This window comes from Nyctereutes procyonoides, unplaced genomic scaffold (assembly GCF_905146905.1).
Source record: "Nyctereutes procyonoides isolate TBG_1078 unplaced genomic scaffold, NYPRO_anot_genome, whole genome shotgun sequence".
Classification (NCBI taxonomy): Eukaryota; Metazoa; Chordata; class Mammalia; order Carnivora; family Canidae; genus Nyctereutes; species Nyctereutes procyonoides.
In genome coordinates this window covers 24,016,841-24,037,719 of record NW_026575159.1, presented here as the reverse complement: position 1 = coordinate 24,037,719, position 20,879 = coordinate 24,016,841, and the positions used below count along the sequence as shown (strand labels likewise).

At 45.7% G+C, this 20,879-nt stretch overlaps 1 protein-coding gene across 1 annotated transcript in view; it reads left to right on the top strand.

Annotated features, from left to right (window-relative positions):
- Window positions 1-12,116, top strand: part of KCNQ3 (potassium voltage-gated channel subfamily Q member 3) — a 294,355-nt gene extending 282,239 nt beyond the window's left edge. The window contains exons 10-15 of the mRNA XM_055314183.1: window positions 2,932-3,134; window positions 4,041-4,143; window positions 6,516-6,647; window positions 7,557-7,655; window positions 9,223-9,307; window positions 11,145-12,116. Coding sequence (XP_055170158.1) covers window positions 2,932-3,134; window positions 4,041-4,143; window positions 6,516-6,647; window positions 7,557-7,655; window positions 9,223-9,307; window positions 11,145-11,879 — 1,357 coding nt within the window. The 3' untranslated portion in view covers window positions 11,880-12,116. The remainder of the gene's footprint in view (window positions 1-2,931; window positions 3,135-4,040; window positions 4,144-6,515; window positions 6,648-7,556; window positions 7,656-9,222; window positions 9,308-11,144) is intronic.
- Window positions 12,117-20,879: the final 8,763 nt, after the last annotated feature.

The window sequence follows — 20,879 nt, the reverse complement described above, 5'->3', positions numbered from 1 at the left end:
TGTCCTGAGGAAGGGTGGGTCGTGGGCTCAGAGACAACCAGGCTGAGTCTTTGCTTTGCTGGGACTGCACATCCTGGGGTGGGGGTGGGGCGGTAGAAACGTGCAGCCTGCACATGCTGTGTGACTGTGACAGAGAAAACTGCAGCATGTTGTTGGAGCACTCGAGGAGTACATGATTTCCAGGAGAGGGGGGATGCCCAGGCTTTTTTAAAGGTAGTTAACAATGAGGTGGGCTGAGGAGGCAGGTGGAGGAGCTGGGCATGCCCATGCATGCAGGTGGGGACACAGGGCCAGCCTGAGTCTTGGGGCAGATGGAAGGACAGATCCTCTGGATAGTATCACAAGACACAGTAGGCAGGTGCCAAGAAGAATCAGACCAGGTGGGAGACTGTCCTAAAGTCCCCCTTTTACTGAACTCATGGGCAAGAAAACCTTCTATCTGTTCAGTTGACTTTCTGCCTTGTCCAGTACTTTTAGCCCACGGCCCCTGGTAGATTTCTCTGTCCTAGCAATCATTCATCCAGAACTGGTCAGGAAAGCCACTCTGAAAAATCTGTCTTTGGCACAGGGAGCAAAGAGCCATCTGAGTACTAGAGTTTCCCAGAATGTACTCTGGTCAGGTTATTAATGTAACGACACTGGGATAGAGAGAACACTCCAGAGGGAGCCAGGAGTCATGACTGCCCATCCATATGTTCATTCACTTATTAATTAACCAAATATGTCCTAGTGTCTTCTCTTTGCCAGGCCGAAGGCAGGAAACATTACACATCTTCCCATATGTCATGCTCCCTGGACCAAACTCTGTGCAGCAGGTGCTTTTAGGCCTGTGTATCATTGAGGATCTGGTGCTAAGAGAGTTCAGGGCACCTGCTCAGCAAGGCGAGTGTTCTTTGCTCCTCCAAGTTTCCAGCACCCATGACCTCCCCCTCACCCCCTCGCTACAGAGATACCAGAAGCTTCTGGCAGGAAGCACATGGTTGCAATACCCCGACACACTCCTTAGAAAAACCAAATCAGCTCAGGCCAATGCAGAGTGACCTCAATAACCCATATTCACCCACTCACTCATTTATTCTACAAGTACATGGTGCACTTACCGTGTGCCAAGCTCTGTGTGGGGTAGTAGGAGGAAGCCACTGAGTAGAGTCTGTCGATGTGTGAAAACTTGCAGCATGGCTTTTCTCTGGTAAAAGGCCCTTGTTCCTCATGCCCACTAGAGTGGGGGTGGAGGTTGAGAAATAGAGGGATAGAGGGAGAAAAATAATATATTTATAGAGCACCTACTGTGTGCCAGGCTCTACGCCAAATCCTTGATAACATCATCTCATAGCAAGTAGGTAAAGAGGAGAGTGGGCATCCCTACTTTAAAGATGAGACACCTGGGATCCCTGGGTGGCGCAGTGGTTTAGCGCCTGCCTTTGGCCCAGGGCGCGATCTTGGAGACCCTGGATCGAATCCCACGTCGGGCTCCCGGTGCATGGAGCTTGCTTCTCCCTCTGCCTATGTCTCTGACTCTCTCTCTCTCTCTGTGACTATCATAAATAAATAAAAATTAAAAAAAGAAAAAAAAATAAAGATGAGACACCTGAGACTCAGAAAGTGCACGGATTTGCCCGAGGTCACCTGCATGGCCAGGGGTGGAGCTGGACCCAAGTTTTGTACCGGGGCTACTTTACGTTGGACTTACTAACCTTTGCGTGTGTGTGTGTGTGTGTGCCAAGAACACTTTTGGCAGTGTAATGAAGTCCAGGGAAACTTTCTCAGAATCAATCTTGAATTCTTTTTTTTAATAAATTAATTTTTATTGGTGTTCAATTTACCAACATACAGAATAACACCCAGTGCTCATCCCGTCAAGTGTCTCCCTCAGTGCCCGTCACCCACTCACCCCCACCCCCCGCCCTCCTCCCCTTCCACCACCCCTAGTTCGTTTCCCAGAGTTAGGAGTCTTTATGTTCTGTGTCCCTTTCTGATATTTCCCACACATTTCTTCTCCCTTCCCTTATATTCCCTTTCACTATTATTCATATTCCCCAAATGAATGAGAACATACACTATTTGTCTTTCTCCGTCAATCTTGAATTCTTAAAGAAAATGCATACAGTTTAAAAAAGAAACAGATTGTATTGTTAACTATCAAAATACTAAAACATTTGAGACGCAGGCATGTATGTGCTTCTCCGTGATGGATTTAATGACAAGACCTGTGGCTGGTCGGGATACTACCATAATCTGGAAACAGCTCTGAGCACAGCAGTCCCCAGAGATAATAAGATCTAAAATGCCCTGTGATTTCTGTTGTGGAAGACACAGGTTAAGACTGGGGCATTGAGGAGATTGCTAGGGTTTGTTAACCACATTCATAATCGAGAGATGTGCTGATTTCAGTTAGAGATTAGTAAACTAAAGGTGCACTGTTTTTCCCCATCCAAGCCTAGGGACCGCCTCCCCTCCATGTTCTATCCACGGGGTGAGAGGATCTGCAGACATCTAGGTTAGGGTGCCTGCTTTCTGTAATTTCTATCATTCGAGTCTGTTCGAGGAACCTTTGAAAGGCCTCTTCTGTGAGAGCTGCTCCCTGAGCACCAGAGCATGGTACCAAGGAGGTTACTGATGCAGAGGAGACGGGACAGGGGAAGGCATGGAGCTCAGCCACCTGTCACTGTGAGCTGGGCATTTGATGTCCTCTATGTCCTTTGAGCTCCATGTGAGCATCCGAGGAAAGTGAAGTGCAGAGAAGTTAAGCAGCGTGCCCACGGGGTCCTGGCTCGTGAGCTGCCGAGCCCCATCCCACCCCGAGCCGCCAAGTCAGCTTTAGCCTCCCTCAGCACGCGTGGAGGTCAAGTGTGAGTCTTTATGGAGAGGGACGGGGAATCACGAAAGCCTGCACTCAAGGAGGAAAATTGTTCACTTTTGCTTATTTTGTAGCCAAAAGCTGGGTCTCTTGGATCGGGTTCGCCTTTCTAATCCTCGTGGTAGCAATACTAAAGGAAAGCTATTTACCCCTCTGAATGTAGATGCCATAGAAGAAAGTCCTTCTAAAGAACCAAAGCCTGTGGGCTTAAACAATAAAGAACGTTTCCGCACCGCCTTCCGCATGAAAGCCTACGCTTTCTGGCAGAGCTCTGAAGGTGAGGCCCTTCTCATCCCTGGCTCTCTGTCTCCTCCTCTTCTCCCTCTGCCTCGCTCACCCTCCCCTTCCTCCCCTCCTCCTTCCCCAGGGGTAGATCTGCCCTCCCCTCCCTCTCCTCCTTTCCTCCCCCCCCCCAAAGGGAAGACCTGCCCCGTTTGTAGAGCAGCCCATCCCTACCTTCCTGAGCCAGTTTCACGCTTCACCCCATGCACGCCCGCCGGGCTGGGAGCACCTGTGGCACCTCCCCACAGCTCAGGGAGCAGGGGGCTCCCAAGTTAGCTGTTCTCCAGGCCAGGATCGCCACACTCATCTAGCAGGTACCTCCAGGGAGCCTTGGGACTGAGAGCCTTGATCCCCAAGGGTGGCTACATGGGGGTCAACTTGAAGGATAGACAGGGCCAGGTTCAGAGTGATCTCGAGACCTAAGGGCCTCAGTACTCCCGGGTGCGGGAAGAGGTCATAGAAAAGAGCAATATCTCTGTATGTCCCTTTGGCTTGTGACAAGGGAGAACAAGCAGGGCTCAGAAGGTGATGCCACAAGGCCACCAGGGTAGTGACTGACAGAGCAAGAATCTGGACTCGGGTGTCTGACTGTAACACCCATGTAGATGGATGCCCTTAGCCTCTGAGAGGCCACTCAGGAACCCCAAAACTCACCTCACCACCTTGTTAGCCTTCTCCCCAGTCAACAGTCCTGAACTTCGGGCACCTCTGACACTCATGTCTGGAGAATAGGACATGCTAAGAAGGCCTGAACGGTGTCACAACTGGAGAACACTACATGGTTTCACCCAGTGGGAGCAAAGACTCTGACGGTTAAGCGTGGAAAGCTCTGACCAGATGGGGTCCCCAAGCCTTTCCACGTGCCATGGCCTGCTGTTTGATATGTGTGTCTCCCTCCCAGATGCTGGGACAGGCGATCCCATGGCAGAAGACAGGGCCTACGGAAATGATTTCCTCATCGAAGAGATGATCCCTACCCTGAAGGCCGCCATCCGAGCCGTCAGGTGAGGCCCCCTCCTCCCACTGAGGGCCTCCCCAGGCCCTAGTTCAATTCCCACAGGATATTGGCTTTGGGAAGGGCAGTGGGAAGCCCGTCAAGTAACTCCTGAGTCAGGTCCAAGAGCATGTCAATACTCTAACAGGTATACTGCCTGAAGAAAAATGATTTTTACATTAGCAGAGAATCATGGGTAACTCTTGCTCACTGGATTATAAAAATGCTCCCACAGGCTCTTGACCGTATTTCCAATTGTTATGCTCTTGTCTGGCTTTGGCCACCATTTATTTTACAGGTCTCAGAGGGGGCGGGTATATTGACATGGAGCTTTCTTGCTTTATAGGCTTCCTTTGTAGGAGTTCCCTTCCTTTATAGGCTTCTTACCCAGAATAACCCTTCTTATCTGTCTTCATCCATCTAGCTCTTTTTAATTAGCATTTTCAACAAGATAGTCAATTATAGGATTTTTTGTGTGGGTATCAGAAGAGACTATAATCTACCCTGGCTATTTTTGTTTTGCTTCAGAGTTCCACAAGAAAATAAAAATAGGCTTACTAACAGAAAACTTTGATCAGGACATGGGCTTCTAAGCACTCTACAATGGTGGCTGTGAATTCTAGAAACTGAAGTGGCTTCTCCAAGAACTAGTTGTGTTATTTTAAGCAAGATTCCTAGTCCAGTGCATCAGGGAAGCACAATAGGGTTATAATATGTGAAGCTCAGCAAAAGCCATTGACCTGGTTTGTCATGACACCACATGTATAATGTGACATAACTATGGCTCGATGAAAGCAAAACTACTTAGATTCATAACTGGTTGAAAGATTTTCTTCAAACAAATAGTGAATGAGGGGCACCTGGGTGGCTTAGTCAGTTAAGTGTCTGACTCTTGATTTTGGCTCAGGACATGATCTCATGGTTGTGGGATCAAGCCCCTCATTGGGTTCCACACTCAGCACAGAGTCTGCCTCAGAGTCTCTCTCTTCCTCTCCCTCTCCCCCTCCCCTGTTCATGCACTCTCTCTGTCTCTCCTCCCACCTCTCTCAAGTAATACATAAATAAAATATATTTTAAAAAGAAAAGAAAAGATGAGTCTGTGTCAACCTGGAAGAAAGTCTCTGCCAGGTTGGTCCATGGTCTGGCTTCTGCCTTGTTCTTTTTAGAATTTTTTTATTGATGCCTTAGTTCAGGGGTTGGAAAATTTTCATAAAGAACCAAATAGTAAATATTTTAGGCATTGTGGTCCACAGGTTTCTGTTGCAAGTACTCAGCTCTGACTCTGTAGCACAAAAGTAGCCATAGAAGTACATATGTGAATGGGGGTGGCTGTGTTCCAACATAACTTTACTTTCAAAAACAGGCAGTAAGCCAGATTTGGCCTGTGAACCACACTCTGCTGACACCTGCCTTATAGAGAGCTGCATAAAGGACAGGTTTACAAAATGGCACCCAGTTGGAAAGGATGGCACACGAGTTGGGTGGCATAATAAATATGCCAAAATAGTGTTGAGATGCTGGACCTGGGTTATGACAAACAAAATGAACTCTGAATGCACTACAGAAAGAGACCCAGGGCAAGTAGGAGAAGAGAGGTTCTGGGATAGGCCGTGTGTTTTCTGGCACCAGCCTATGATTAGGGGTTTTAACTGACACCATGCTCAGTGGGGGTTGATCCCATGATGGAATTTTCAAGGAACATTAGCCATATGGGCTCTCTTCATTGATTCCCAGGATGATGAAGGGGAGGCTTTGGGATCTACGAGTTCTGGGTGCCCCACTTTACTAAGAAGCTGAGAAAACTTAGGGAATAGAATCTAATGTCTCTTTTCTAGGCACTCACAAGTCCAATACTTAAAGAGGCTGTTGAGGAAGAAATTAGTCAGCTGTCCTCAAATAGAAGCAGTGTCACACAGTCAGTGATTAAGAGCATGGGCCTTGTCAGCATATAAACCTGGGTTTGAGAACAGCTCTGACATTATTAGCCAGGTGGCCCTGTGGTGATGCTGGACCTCTCTGGACCACAGTCTTATCATCCACAAGTTGATTTATTAGCATGTTGTACATAAAGCACTTAGCTCAGTGTCTGACCTGGAACGAATGCCCAATACATGCTAGATCTTACTGTTACTATGATTTTATTATTACTCAAATGATTGAAGGGAGATAGTCATGAAGAAGAGACACTAGCCAGCCTAACTCTGTGTGGTTCGAAGGTGTGAACCAGAACCATGAATTGGAACTACCCTCACCCTTACCCTCCTATCAATTCATTTTCTCTTTAGTTCTTTTCTGTCCCTGCCCCTGAGTTTTCTAGGCTTGAATTATAGTTTTCTTTTCTCTCTACTTATGAAGCACACATGTCTCCATTTTGCCTTGCAGAATTCTACAATTCCGTCTCTATAAAAAAAAATTCAAGGAGACTTTGAGGCCTTACGACGTGAAGGATGTGATTGAGCAATATTCTGCAGGACATCTCGACATGCTTTCCAGGATAAAGTACCTTCAGACAAGGTAAGACAGTTGCATCTGGAGGAACTCTGTTCTCCTGACCATTAAGGAATCAAGCCTGATGAAGCTAGCTAGAGCTTATGATGAAAGCCTTTCAGAAATGGTCCAGAATGCCAGGGATAAACTTTAAGAACAAAAACGTTCATCAAATGGATGAACTAATGAATATATAGGCCAAAAAGCACCAAACAGGCTACAAAGAAGCTCTGTATGGTGGAGTCAGTGGAGGAGCAGCCGGGTCTGCAGAGAAACAGAACGACCCATGCTACTTTTGAGTGCATGGTCTTAGTGGTCCTGGGCCTGTAGTGAACCTTCAAGGTAGCTCCCATACCCTGCCCCAGTCCTGCAGGGCAACGGGGGCATTTGTGTCCAGTTGTGCTCAGGGCAGAATGGATGGGGAGCCGGCGCCTCATGCAGAAACGGAAGCAAGGTGCAGGAGCAGATGCAGATCCATCCCTCCACTGGCCAGGAATCCTGCAGAGCAGCAGAGATCTGCACAGCTGAAAACAAAGCCTAGGGTTTTGCAAGAAAACTCCCTAATCAGATGTTTGGAGAAAGAGAATAAAAATGCTGGAAGACCAGATAGGCTTGCAGCACACATGACATTTCCTGTAAGAACTAACAAAATGTGACCCTCACCCTGTTTCCGGTTTAGCTGCCTCTTCCCTGGGATGGGGAGATATGCTCGCTACTACTAGTTAATGATGATAATAATAATAATAATAATAATAATAATAGTATCTGGAGATTACAAATTCTCTCTCCTTCACTCTCTTTTCCTTCTCCCTCCCCTCCCCACCTTCTCTTATATTATTTCAGACCCTGCCTGACTAAAGAAAGCAGGAATTCCTCTCCCCTCGTTGCCAGTAAAGCTCTTTGTAATGTAATCCCTTCCTTGTGTGTCTCTTTCAGAATAGACATGATATTCACCCCGGGACCTCCATCCACCCCAAAACATAAGAAGTCTCAGAGAGGGGCAGCATTCACCTACCCATCCCAGCAATCTCCCAGGTGGGACATGAGGACGTGGACTGACCCACTGCATGGCCCATCCCCATCCCCATCTCCAAATCTCAGCTCGGTTCTTTATGGTTGGGGGGTTGGGGAGGATTGACATTCCTTTCGGTAAAATGAAAAAAGTGGGTGACACTCCTTTCTTCCGTTTTTGAAAATAAATGTAACAATTTCTATGTTATAAAATTATCAGAGGAGCCCTGTGAGTTTTTTAGAACACAAAGAATACCTCATGTGAGCAGAACTGAGGCATCTGCTGGTTGGCTGTTTGGCTTTTCCTGCATAGTTAGCCCTGCATAGACCAGACCTCTTCCCAGAGAAGGAAATCAGACATCAGGACTCTGACCACATGGTCACAGGCAGAGCAGGGAAGTTCTGCTCTGCCCACACTAAGTGTTTGGAGATGTCCCTTGTATAGGCCCCAATGAACCAGGAGCGGTCCTATAGAAAGTCCACTGCCCGAATTTACACCTTCTTTATTCCCAGAGGTCTTCAAGGCAGGGAACATGGATGAGTAAATGAAGTCAGGTTTAAGAATACCCATGAACCTGATAGCAATAAGGTTCCTTCTTATTAGCAAAGTAAGAGCAGAAGTGGGATGACATAAGGCATCGGGCCTTCAGCCTCAGTCCTGGGGATAGAATAGGGAGTGGTGGGCCCTGGGCACCTGGAGGGCATGTACCCCATCCAAAGGAGGTCATCGTTGCTCTGCTTCACTGTTAACAATTTTAGGAATCGGTAACTTCTGTGTTCAGAGAGTCTAATTTTTCAAAAAGAACTGGGAATATCCAGATGTCGTGTGAAATTCCTTATTTTTGAGATGGTTTAAATGTTTTAAAACTCTGCTCAAGCTAAGGAAAATACTGGTAGGCTGGAATTAGCACGTGAGCCATGAGTTTCCAATGTCTGCTTTAAGTCAGAGACAGGCCAGAGACTTAGCAGCAGTCAGTAGCCTCTAAAAGAGAAAACCAACTACTTACAAAGTGCCTGACATAATGGTTTTGAGCAATAGCCAGGCTTGGCTCCCTGCAGGTTCTCTTCTCCATGGAACATAACCTGCACCACCAAGGAGCCAGTGCAGGGCACGTCTCAATCCCATTCCTGGCCAACATCCTCTTTTGCATCATTTTCTAGGTTCTCATTCTGTTTCCCCTCACTTAACCAAATGGAACAGATGAGATGTTGATACCCACTATGTAGAATTTCAGAGATTAGCCACCCCTCTACCCCAGCCCAGCCTACCCCACACACATTTAGAGTAGAAGCTCTCAACCTCAGTCCAACACAGAAAGCCAAAGGAATGTGATTTAAAGGCACTTTGAACCCTCTAGGCACAGCTAGGTGCTTTATTAACTCTGACCCAAAGCCTCCTAAAACAGCTTGATATTTATTTGGCTTCAACAACTGCTGCAGAGCTTGTGCCTCCAGAGCCAAGTAGGATCCAGAATGCATAAGCTTGAGCATGGGGATGATAGCTCCTGGGACCATGGACCGCTCCACTGAGGCAGCCTGGCAAAGCAAAAATAGGTACATCGATCTTACAGATCCATTGGCTCTTTCCTAGGAATGAACCGTATGTAGCCAGAGCATCCACATCGGAAATTGAAGACCAAAGCATGATGGGGAAGTTCGTCAAAGTCGAAAGACAGGTAGGTCTTTCCTTTCCTTCACCCAAAAAAAGCAAAGCACGTAACCTGTATTTTCAAATGTCATTTTTTTCCCCATAGGATGATAACGTGGCAGAGCCCTCACCACTCAGAAAAAGGAGGTGAAAATTAAATCTGAGTTAGCACTTACTGGCTGTGACCACATGCAAGTTCATTCGTTGTCCTGAGCCTCAGCATCCTCATCTGTAAAATGGGGATCCTAATACCTCACCAGGGTACTATGAGGATTGAATGAGTCGGTACCTGTGAATCATGTAGAATAGTAGCTGGTATGCAGTAGACATTCAACCGGTGTAGATGCTCTTTGCATGCACCTTGAGATGCTTCCTTAAAAAATGTTAGTTCCCTTCACCACCTGTCCTTTGTTCCCAGTCCTTCAGTCCTCAGAGTCCGAGTCAGCATGTGGCTCATCTGGAGAGGCCTGGAGCAAGGGGCATTCTAGGTGGATTTAGTCAGGGCAGAAAGAGAAATTGTTCACGTCCAGCACTCCATGGAGCTGCCCTCTCATTTCTGCACCGAAGGGGCTGCCACTATGAAGCACAGTCCATTCAACTGCACACTAGACACATGGCTCTGTCCGTTTCCACTAGGATCCCTACCAGCCCTCTTATTCATACCCCATAAATTGGATCTGTGCAAAGACAGGCAAGAGGAAATTTGCATGATTATGCTTTCTCTGCATGTCAAGAATATCATTTTTCATTTTTACATTTTAATTTATAATCTCAGCTCTTCCAACTCCCAGCTCTGTGACCTTTGGCAAGCTACTTCCTGCCTCTGTACCTCTGTTTCCTCACCTGTAAGAGAGAGATAATCAGAGTCTCCACCTCCTAGGTAGGGCTGTTGTGAAATGAAATGAGTTAACATCTTTATAGGGCATCAAGGGCAGCCCTGGTGGCACAGCGATTTAGTGCCGCCTGCAGCCCAGGGCGTGATCCTGGAGTCCCGGGATCGAGTCCCATGTCGGGTTCCCTGCATGGAGCCTGCTTTTCCCTCTGCCTGTGTCTCTGCCTCTCTCTCTGTGTGTCTCTATGAATAAGTAAATAAAATCTTTTTTTTAAAAAAAAAGGGCATCAAGCAGAGTCTGGTACTTACTAAGCTCTAAGTGCTGGATACTGTTAAGGTTTGGATACCGTCCCAACCTCTACCTAGTGCTGTGCTACCTGTCCTCACCTGCAAGAGGGGATGCTTTCTCTGTCTGCAGTGCAAGTTGTGACTTGTTGGGGAGAGACTACCACACGTGCGCACGCGCATACACACGTACATCTATGTGTACGCAGGCTCACAAAGATTAAGTCAGTTTCCGGTTTTGCAGGTAGGAGCAGATACAGCTTCCCTGAGTGTAGCTCCCACTCCCAGGCCCCCAGGTGGGACCTCCAGTTCTAAGAGGCACAGTTCTTGCTCCCCACTGCCCTTGCAGCTTTTAGGCTTACACAGCAGGTAGGAAGGAATGGACACTAACAACCCACATGCTTCTATCCAAGCAAGTCTTTGCAAATCAAGAGCTCCTGCTCCTTGACCCAACTGGTAGCAGCCAGCCCACCTCCTCCTGGGGTACAACTTGTCTTCAGACCACTTCTCTGGTTCCAGCATTTGCCTCCCAGAACGCCCTTGCCAGGTCGTTTCTGGATTGGCACGAAGACATGTGCGGGGCTCCAAGTTAGGAAGCACAAAATAATCAGATGTTAAGATTGTGATTTGCAGGAACCCTCCTGCTTTCCCAAAGGTGACTGCAGGTTCTGGTGGTGCTTCCTTCTGAAGGATAAGATCTACCTTCACCCGGAAAAACCAGTGACTCCCCGTTCCTTGTATGTTTCAGGTTCATGACATGGGGAGGAAACTGGACTTCCTCGTGGACATGCACATGCAGCACATGGAAAGGCTGCAGGTGCACGTCACTGAGTACTACCCGACTAAGGGGACCTCCTCGCCCGCTGAGGTGGAGAAGCTAGAGGACAACAGAGATTCCGACTTGAAAACCATCATCTGCAATTACTCTGAGACGGGGCCCCCCGAGGCCCCCTACAGCTTCCACCAGGTGCCCCTCGACAAAGTCGGCCCCTATGGGTTTTTTGCCCACGACCCAGTGAACCTGCCCCGAGGAGGACCCAGCTCTGGGAAGGTTCCAGCGACGCTCTCCTCCTCAGCAGCAACGTATGCAGAAAGGCCCACCGTCCTGCCTATCTTGACTCTTCTCGACTCCCGAGTGAGCTACCACTCCCAGGCTGAACTGCATGGGCCCTGCTCGGACCGGGTCTCCCCCCGGCACAGACGGAGCCTCACACGGGACAGTGACACGCCCCTGTCCCTGATGTCGGTCAACCACGAGGAGTTGGAGCGGTCCCCAAGTGGCTTCAGCATCTCCCAAGACAGAGACGATTACGTGTTTGGCCCGAGTGGGGGGTCGAGCTGGATGAGGGAGAAACGTTACCTCGCCGAGGGTGAGACAGACACGGACACGGACCCCTTCACCCCCAGCGGCTCCATGCCTCTGTCATCCACAGGGGATGGAATTTCTGATTCAGTATGGACCCCTCCCAACAAGCCCATTTAAAAGGGGTCGTGGGCTGAATCCTCCTGTAATGTAGACAGACTTTGTATAGCTCACTTGCTCTCACACCCAACACTTAACAGTGAGATCACCAGTGGCTGCATCAAACACATGCATGTGCGCGGCAGCCCCCGACCGGGGCAGGGGGTTTTCATGGCCTTCCTCCTCCCCAGGTCACCACAGTGAAGCCGCTTCCTTTTCAGCATGGTTTGCATGACTTTACAATATATAAATGGTACCTCTAATCTCTTCTAGGATACACATTTATCTGCTGTTCTTACTTTAAATCATGATTGCACCGGGACGGGGAGAAATTATTGACGAGCTGTGCTCTATTTGGTTGGCTGCTTTGGGTTTTGGTTTGGTTGGTAAGCAGGGAATGTAGTTTAAGTTCTTTCTCGAACCACTGCCCCTTTGTGTAAAACAGACCAGTGATTAGCTGTTCTCTACAGCAAGCAAAGAGTTTGCGAACGAAAATGCATTGCATATCGAAGAGGTGGCCAACAGAGCTAAAACGCTAGGAAAGGAACAAAATCGTTATCGCCCATCCAAAACCAAGAATATTTTTAGTCGTTTTCTTTGGGAAAAACTAGCAAAACCATCTAAAAGCTCTCAAGGGGACCTCGCTTGGTCTGCCATTGTCTGTATCCTTCCTGTTCCCTCATCCGTGGTAATCCCAAGTGTAGCATTTCGACTGAGTTATGAATTGGCGAGGAGAAAACATATATACACACACACACACACGTACACACAAGTTCAAATAGTTTCCAATATATGTAGCCAAAGATGATTAAATTTATCAGAAGTAGGGTGCCCTTCTGGGCAAGAGCTAAGATCAGTGCCTTCAAAATGAGGTTTCAACTCACATTCCTCCCCATGCTACTTGTACAAAATATCCATCTCAAAAGAAAATTAGAAACCAGAAATTATCTGGTCCAAGTTCTTCTTTGTAAAAATGAGAAAACTTTGGCTCAGGTAGAGACAAGCCCGGGGTCATATCATTGTCCCCTAGAGAGCTGGGACTCAAAGTCCAGTCGGCCAACTCGCTCCATGCCCTGGTCTTCTCCTCTCACACCACTCTGCCCTTTGTACACTGGGACCCAGAAATTGTGCCAAGATACCTGAACTGTGTCGTGTGGAAAACACCCACAATACAATATATCCAGTAAGAGGGGGCTTTTGGCTTTTACTGTAAAACATGCTTGCCTGCTGCATTTCATTTTGGATTGAGGGGAAAAAAGAAAACAAACACTGCAAGCAAGCAAGCTACAACATTTATTAATATGCAAATGGAAAAATTTTCAGAATCATCCAATTTTACTCCTCCAGATTTTTTAAACCACACATAGCCAGAAGATTAGCCAAAGTATAAGCAGACCCCTCCCCCCGGAAAGCACTGCCCTAGTGAATAAGTATTAATATTAAGCACAAGCCATCCTGCGGCCTCTTACAAAGTGTCACTACCCTTTGAAACACTTTGAAGGAAAAGATTTCTGTTAGGCTTGGGCTAGATTAGCTACATTATGATGCCACAACATCACCGTCTTGCTCTTATCCCACATCTAAGCATTGGTTGTGGATGGTTGCCATGGTGACCATCAAGATGATCAACAGGGCCCTGTCTACACACAAGTGGCACTGATGTTCTCCTCACAGTCTGGTCAAGAGCTGTGGTAGCTGTGGCAGTGATCTGGCTGCTGGTTTCATCATGATCTGAAGCAGGAGCCTTGTACTTTGTTGGAGGGAAGAACTAGTTTCTCAGATTTTGATTCCTTTCAGGCCACATGTCAATGGTACATTGATAATGAAGGTGTGGTTCCCAACTTTAGAAATGCACAACCAAACCCTGCCATCTCTGGCCCAGTACAGGCATTGTGAGAGGTAGACAGCATGGAGAATCTTACAAATATAGAGGAGTTGGCTCTAGCATCTAAGGTGGGAAATACACAAGAATGATCACACAATTCAGACATGAACCCTCCTCCCTACAGCTTGCCATTTGACCTTCTAGCAATCTGAAGGGCAAAAGGAATGGATCATATGCATGAAAGTGCCATTGGAATTAATGACCCAAGAAACCCTGTGCCCCTTCCTTAGGGCTTGGTTCTTGCTTCTGACCCTCCTGGAATCTTTTACTACAAGTGGTTGAGCTACCTATCATCTCACATGTGACTAATGTTTTTCTTTATGTACATGAGACAAAACAAAAAAAAATGGAGAATGAATCAAACTCTCCACATACGCACCAATTATTTTTACCTACCTTATTAGGATTCTTACAGAACTGACTGGCCTCAGTATCTTACCAATAGATGCATTTGCCAGGAACCCAGTGGAGTTCTCAGATGGACAAGTAAGACTTTCCCAACTTCAAGCTAAAAATAGTTACCATGGATCCAAAGTTAGAGGACTCCCTTAGGTTCTTTTAAAAACCTACAACGGGTAAGAGCTTGTATTATTTCTTAAACCATAGGAGGGCAGTCTAGTCTCCCCTGCTGGATCATAAGGCCAGGATGACAGGGATTGGCTTTGTGTCAATTATCATCCTGTCTCCAACATGTAGTAAGCTGTCATTACCAGCACAGACAAAGACAAAATACATGTTTCATGAATGATAAGACATTTTTAAGAGCCGTTCTTTCCCATTTAAGTAACAGAGAGAGAAAATGATCTAGAATATTCTGCTTTGATATTCCTTAAAAAAAAGTCATTCCAAAGAAGCAAGCCAAATCTGTTCAAGTTGCCTGCTCACAGGCAGCATCAGCAGCATGGCTAGCATTGATGGAGCAGAAATTCCAGGTGGAGGATTGAATTTAAGTTATGGGAGAAACAACCTATGCTTCCACAAAGATCTTTTTGTCAGATGAAAGAACAGCATGATGGAAGAGTCCAACAGGACTGGTTAATAATGTGGCCCAAGATCATCCTGCTTCAGATATACCAGTGGTCCTGAAGCTGGCTGGGGAAACTTCAATAGTTTTAATAGCATCCCATGAAATCGTGACAAATTAATTCCATCGTAAAAACTATGAATGATGTCCTCAAGTGGAAATGGAATCCCATGATAGGTATTCAGTTTCTGTGTATCAGAATATGATATAGGAAAACTTTAAGAGGTCATTCTTTAGAAGGAGCAAAATGAATAAGATAAGGCTATATTCCAAATGTGAGGTGAGAAGTGATTCTCTTGGGCTGAGAAGAAAGTACTTGAGATCAAGTGTGCGTTTCGACACCAGCACACAAGCAAACATGAAAAGTTTAAGAAAAAGAATTGTGGGAGGAAAAGAATAAACATCAAACTGAGAAAGTTCTATTCATTGACTATACTTTTTCTGGGAGCTGAGAACTTGGGCTTAGTAGATATAACAATGATATAATGAAGCTCTAGTTTCAATGGAAGCATCTGGAAACCCCACCACCACCACCAAGATATACTCTAGTTCAAGTTGAGCTCCTTTAGTCAACAATGAATGCATTACGCCTTGCCTATTTTGTGCAGGGCAGTTCCTAGACACTGTGAGTTAAAAGAAGAATTACTTGTAGGAAATCCTAATAGAATAGGATCTACTTATAATTTGCAAGACCATTCTTCTAAATCCATGCCACTCTACTGAGAATGTAATAAAAACATTCATTTATGAGATTTACTAAGCACCATTGTCTGCTAGGCACTGTGTAACGCACTGGAAATTCAGAGTTAAAAAACCCACAATTCCTACCACCAAAAAGCTAGGATTCTGGTGGCCTCAAATATTGGAAGTCCCTTCCAACTATGTTTACCAAGAATGGAAAGTATCTGATTTTATCCCTGAAGACAACTACACAGATAGAAATGCTTCCTCGCCTAGAATCAATCAATCAGTGGGAGATTCAGCATGGGGGAAAGTGAGAGCAAGAATTCTCCATCAAAAAGATAACGACCCCATCAGCTAAGGGAAGACTGAGTGGTTGGATGAGAACTTTGAGTTTGGGTCCAGTGCTTTGGACTTTATAGATCCAAATACGCCGTGTACAAAGGAAGTTATGGAGTCTCTGAGAAGGTTCTTGGAAAAAAAAAAAAACTAGCTTTCTCCTCCTCTCCAAATCCCTACAGTGATCGAACCCAGACAAGAAGCTGGGCTACTTACATTTCACTGTGTTGACAAAGAGAGGTTTATGGTACAAGGCAAGACACAACATCTATTTCAAGAAAAGGTGTCACTCTGTCTGTGGGACTCTGCTAATCGAATTCTCCTGGAGCAAGAGAAGAAATCTGTTCAGTGGTTCAAGAAGCTGACTACACTTTGGACAGTACTGACAAGCACACTTCTGGCCTCCTCCAGAAGATGCCACACAACTGGACTTTGTTTTCTGTGAATATGCTTCCAAGGACCTTAGGATCATAGGGATTTTCTTTGCTTTCTGAACCCCAGGCATCTTTAGCAATTTGCCTCATGTCCTCACTTGTCCTTGAAGGCTTGCTTTTTTGGAGATGAACTTCTAAAAAGACTAGAAGTCCTTGCTTTGTATCCAAGTCACCTAAAGTTTTGGTGTCACTGATAATTACGCTATTCAAAACTGAGCCAGTGGTCCCCTAAACAGTCCCCTAACCTGATGCCCAGGTGAGAATATCACCTAGTTAGGGACCAGGCTGTTTCCATAGCTTTAGTGTTTTGGGAAACCAGCAGTGGGAATCTCAAAGAGAGACAGGAAGGATATAAACGTGACCTGTATGAAAATTTGAGTTTCCAGACACTCGGAAGTGTTTGACTTTCCTGATTTTCAAGAGAGACAATCGGTATATGAAAAGACCTCAATGCCGTGGTGGCTGGAGACTGTCAAACATTTTCTTTTTTAATACTGTGTGTGTAATCCACTGCCTCAGTCCTCAGTATTATTTATGAACTCCAAATTTACCTCCAGAAATTCTTTTTTTTTTTTCCAAAAGAGTGGTGAAAATGCCATCCCAATTCAGGCACTTTCACAGGGGCTTTTTTCAAAAAGTACATCTCTATAAATGAAATGAGAAAGGACAGGGATGTTGGAATGAAGGTGGCAGGACCCTTGGGTTGCAGTGCCTGGGTTGTGGCCATTTCACTGGACACATAATACCGCATGTTACACCATTGTCTCAAAGGATGATCTGTAGGAGGCAATGCCATGCCATACCATGATGTCTGCCAGACAACAACCTAGCAATGAATGGAGAACTTCCAGAAGAAAGAGTTCAAGCTCGCTCAAAGTCTCCCCCAGGGGGATTTGTTCCCAGCCTCTAGCAACCTCAGCTTTGTTATCCCTGTAGGAAAATTGTGACTAGTGACTTGCTTCATTATCATAGATGCAGGGAGATACAATTTCATAGATTCATAGATGTTCAGAGCAAGAAGAGCCCTTGATCACCAAGAAAAACCACCACTCTTCTTAGATCAGGAAGCAGAGGCTCAGAATAAAGGGAATCATGTAGTCACTCAGTGGCTAAATGAGTGACTGGGTGGCAGAGTGAATCAAGAAAGTAGGTCTTCTAACTTCTGGTCCAGATATTGGAGATTAAAAACTCCAGTGAAATAGCAACCGAGAAGAAAACATTGTGGGTCAGTCCAGGAGATGAAAGAGGACTTCCTGGCCCACTCAAGAAACTGCTGAACCAGACACATTGGTTGGAACTTACTCTCATCTCTGGAATATGATTGATCTCATGCCTTGAAAGGCAATGTTCCTTCTCCCAAAATCCTGCTGACCTCAAAAGGTCTGGCACAAACCACTGCTGCTGCAGTTAAGAAAAGGAATAAAGAAGAACCTCATGGCCATGCAAGCACTCCCCTCCATCTCTCAGACCTCTACTGCTTCGTCCCCTCCTGGTCCTGCCAAACCTGGACCAGTTCAGCTCTTTGGCCCATCACTTGGACTCATTCAACTCCAGAGCCATGCCTCAGGGGGGTATCCTCATCTATAAGCCAATTTAACTGGATTTTGCCTTGAAAAAATAGTTTATGGATTTGATTTTAAGAAATGGGATGTGATTTCTTTGAGTATTGACATGACCCCAGGTTGGTAGTTCTACTGTGGTGTCCCTTCACAGTGGGATCTCTGAATCTCACCTGGGGATAGCCTTGTTTCTCCTGCTTTGTCTCAGAGAATGCCCATCTTGCTTAGTTCACAACTGGTACTCTAGGGTTGTCACCAAAAGCTGTGGAGAAGCAGACAGGATTCAACTTAAGACATCTTATGTTTGTGTAACTGGGAAATTATTTTAGAAAGTAAGCAGGCCTCTGTTGGCTCAAATGAGGATTAACATAGTTGTTTTCCACTTATGCTGTGCTTGGGATAGATTCACCAGAATTTGGCAGGGCTCCCCAGTTGCCCGTGCTAAACCCCATAGAAGGGTGTTCAGGTCTTCTCAGTCAGACTGAACCAGAAATTCTAAAGCAACGTCAGAAGGATGGCAGTAATTTTAGACTGTCATTCTACCTGTCTTCTTAGCCTCTAAATAGCCCTGTTCTGGGGAAATAAGTCAAAAATGGGCTCTATTTAAGAATAACCTGAGTGTGACATATAATTAAGCAGTCAAAAGCCTGGCCTAGTGCTTAGGAATATATTTGTAATTCCTCTTAGATTTGCCATTAGACTATAGCCTGATGCCTAAGAGGAGTGAAAACTGGGAACATGTTTTCTTCACTATCCCGCTCTGCCCATAAGACAGGTCTGGGAAGGGGAGAGAAACTTATCCTAAGCTGTCATTGTGAGTTGCATGTGATGTGATGGTCCTCTCTCTCGACTTCCCGGAGGTCCTCACCATAATCCCGTGTGGGCGGTGGTAAGGTCTCCATTGTATAGTTGAGGAAACTGAACCTGACCGGAGCAATACCTTGCCAAAGGCCATGCATTCCAGAAGTGGAGCTGTAACCAAAGCTCGTATATCTTCAAAGATTATTCTCCCCCTATTGCATCTTCCAGGTCAATGGAAATGCCCCCACATCAGGCCCTGTGGTCCTCCACTATGCCTTGCCCTCCTATGCCCAATGGACTTAATAGTAAAACAATCAGACCCATTGGCTTCCCAGAGAGAAGCATGATTCCTGTGTCAGCTGCTCCATGTGGCTATTCAGTGGGTCCTACCTGTACCTTTGAGTGACTTCACAATCCAGCTGTCAGTGACAGAAAATGATGCCACATAAGTTTTTCACCTTGTTCATGGTGGAATCCATTAGCTCTTGGAGCTTCGTATGGCTGCAGATAATCCCACAAGCGCCCCTTGTGCTTCTCTCTGCACCCCCCCCCACACACACACACCCAAACACATCCAAGATCTCCTGTCATTGATTTATCCAAACAAATTTAATTGTCCTTTCTGATTCTGGTCTTTTGTCTCTAGACTGTACCTTTATTTCAGGCCTTGGAAATCCTGCAGAGATGGTGTGTCTGTCGGTAGAAACATTCTTTGGGAGGCCAAACGCTCACAACAGTTGTGTTTCTCTTCCTCAATATTAAAAAGATCACAGATCCCCAGTGGAAGTCAACTAATCTGGTAACTGGGCCCGATTTCCTCTCTGAATATTTTTCCAAGGGAAGGGAGAGCAGCTCCACCCTCCATGTTCCCGTGAGGTTTAAGAATTCACATGGGAGGACCACTTCCGACACGGGAAGATCACTTCTGAGATGGGTGGCAGCCATGTTCCAAGCATCAGAGATCTCACAGTTGGAGACACAAGGCAGGCTCTGCCCCACCTTAAAAATCACCTTAGAAGGATGGGCCTACTTCATCAGATCTGTCAATCATTTCCTGTTTTAAAGAGAACAATGCTCTCTCTATGTTGCTTTCAATGGGATATGGCTATTCTTCTTTTCCTTTTTCTTTTTTTCTTTCTAATGTAACAGTGATGGAAAACACCCATCTCTGCAGAACAGATTGAGGTTTCCAGTGATGTGAGCCCATTGTATTTGATTTTGTATTATATTTTCTTTAACCCCCTTTAATGGCATAGAATTCTGGTGCCTTGCTCCCTGAATTTGTCTCCATGCTACAAGTAGGCTTTCTTCACATTCTGGCTTACACGGGAACACGACTATTCCACAAGTGGCCTTTAGTGCTCTTTATAATATGATTTCCTGTAATTTTTAAACTGTATGTGTAATTTCTATTCTGGCTCTGTCCAATATTTGAACAACTTTACTAGGTTGATTTCCATATATATTATGCAAACACTTCTTACCTGATTTTTTATGTTCTATCTTAAAACAAATACTGCACCACTTATTAATAAATAGACATTTCAATGATCACGGGGCAGAGTGTTGCTGGCTTCATTGACAACATGGAGTGACAAGACAGTCTGTTACTGGTTGTGGGAGGGAGTGAGAGAGAAGACATGAGCACTATTAGTAAATGTGAGAAAAGAAGCAATCAAGTGGGAGAAGAGGAAGAGAATAAAGACTCAAGAACAGAACTATGATCGACGGAGTAAAAAGTGAAACTCGTAGCCATGAAAAGTACATGATATGGATTGCAGTCCTCCTCAGAAACAGTATAGTGATACACAGGCTGGAAGTACAGTGTTTAGTAAAACATTATCCAATCATTGCAGTTTTAAGACATGATTACTCCCACTTTATAGATGAGGAATGTGAAGCCTAGAAACAAAAATGTATCTGGCCAAGGTCAGACACTAATAAGTAGAAGAGTCACAAGTAGAACCCAGGAACATGTGCTCCCAACCCCAAGCCTCATGTTGCTTCCTTTGTAGAAGTTTCACCTCCTAAACCATGTGGGAGGAAGAAAAAAATCAGAGGCTCAGAGACATCGTGGGGGAGGAAGTCAGAAAAGCTCATATCACTTTGCCTCTCTCTAGTGTCATAAGTAAGAAGGGATGTTTTCTCATGAGGAAGAAGTTGGCACAGGAAACCCTGGGGGGTTACTGAATCTTTCGGTGCCTTGGCTCATCATCTGGAAAATTGGGAGTTTGAACTGATGTCTGTAGAGAAGTCAGCAAAGGAGCTAACACACAGCAAATGTTCAGAGTGACAGCT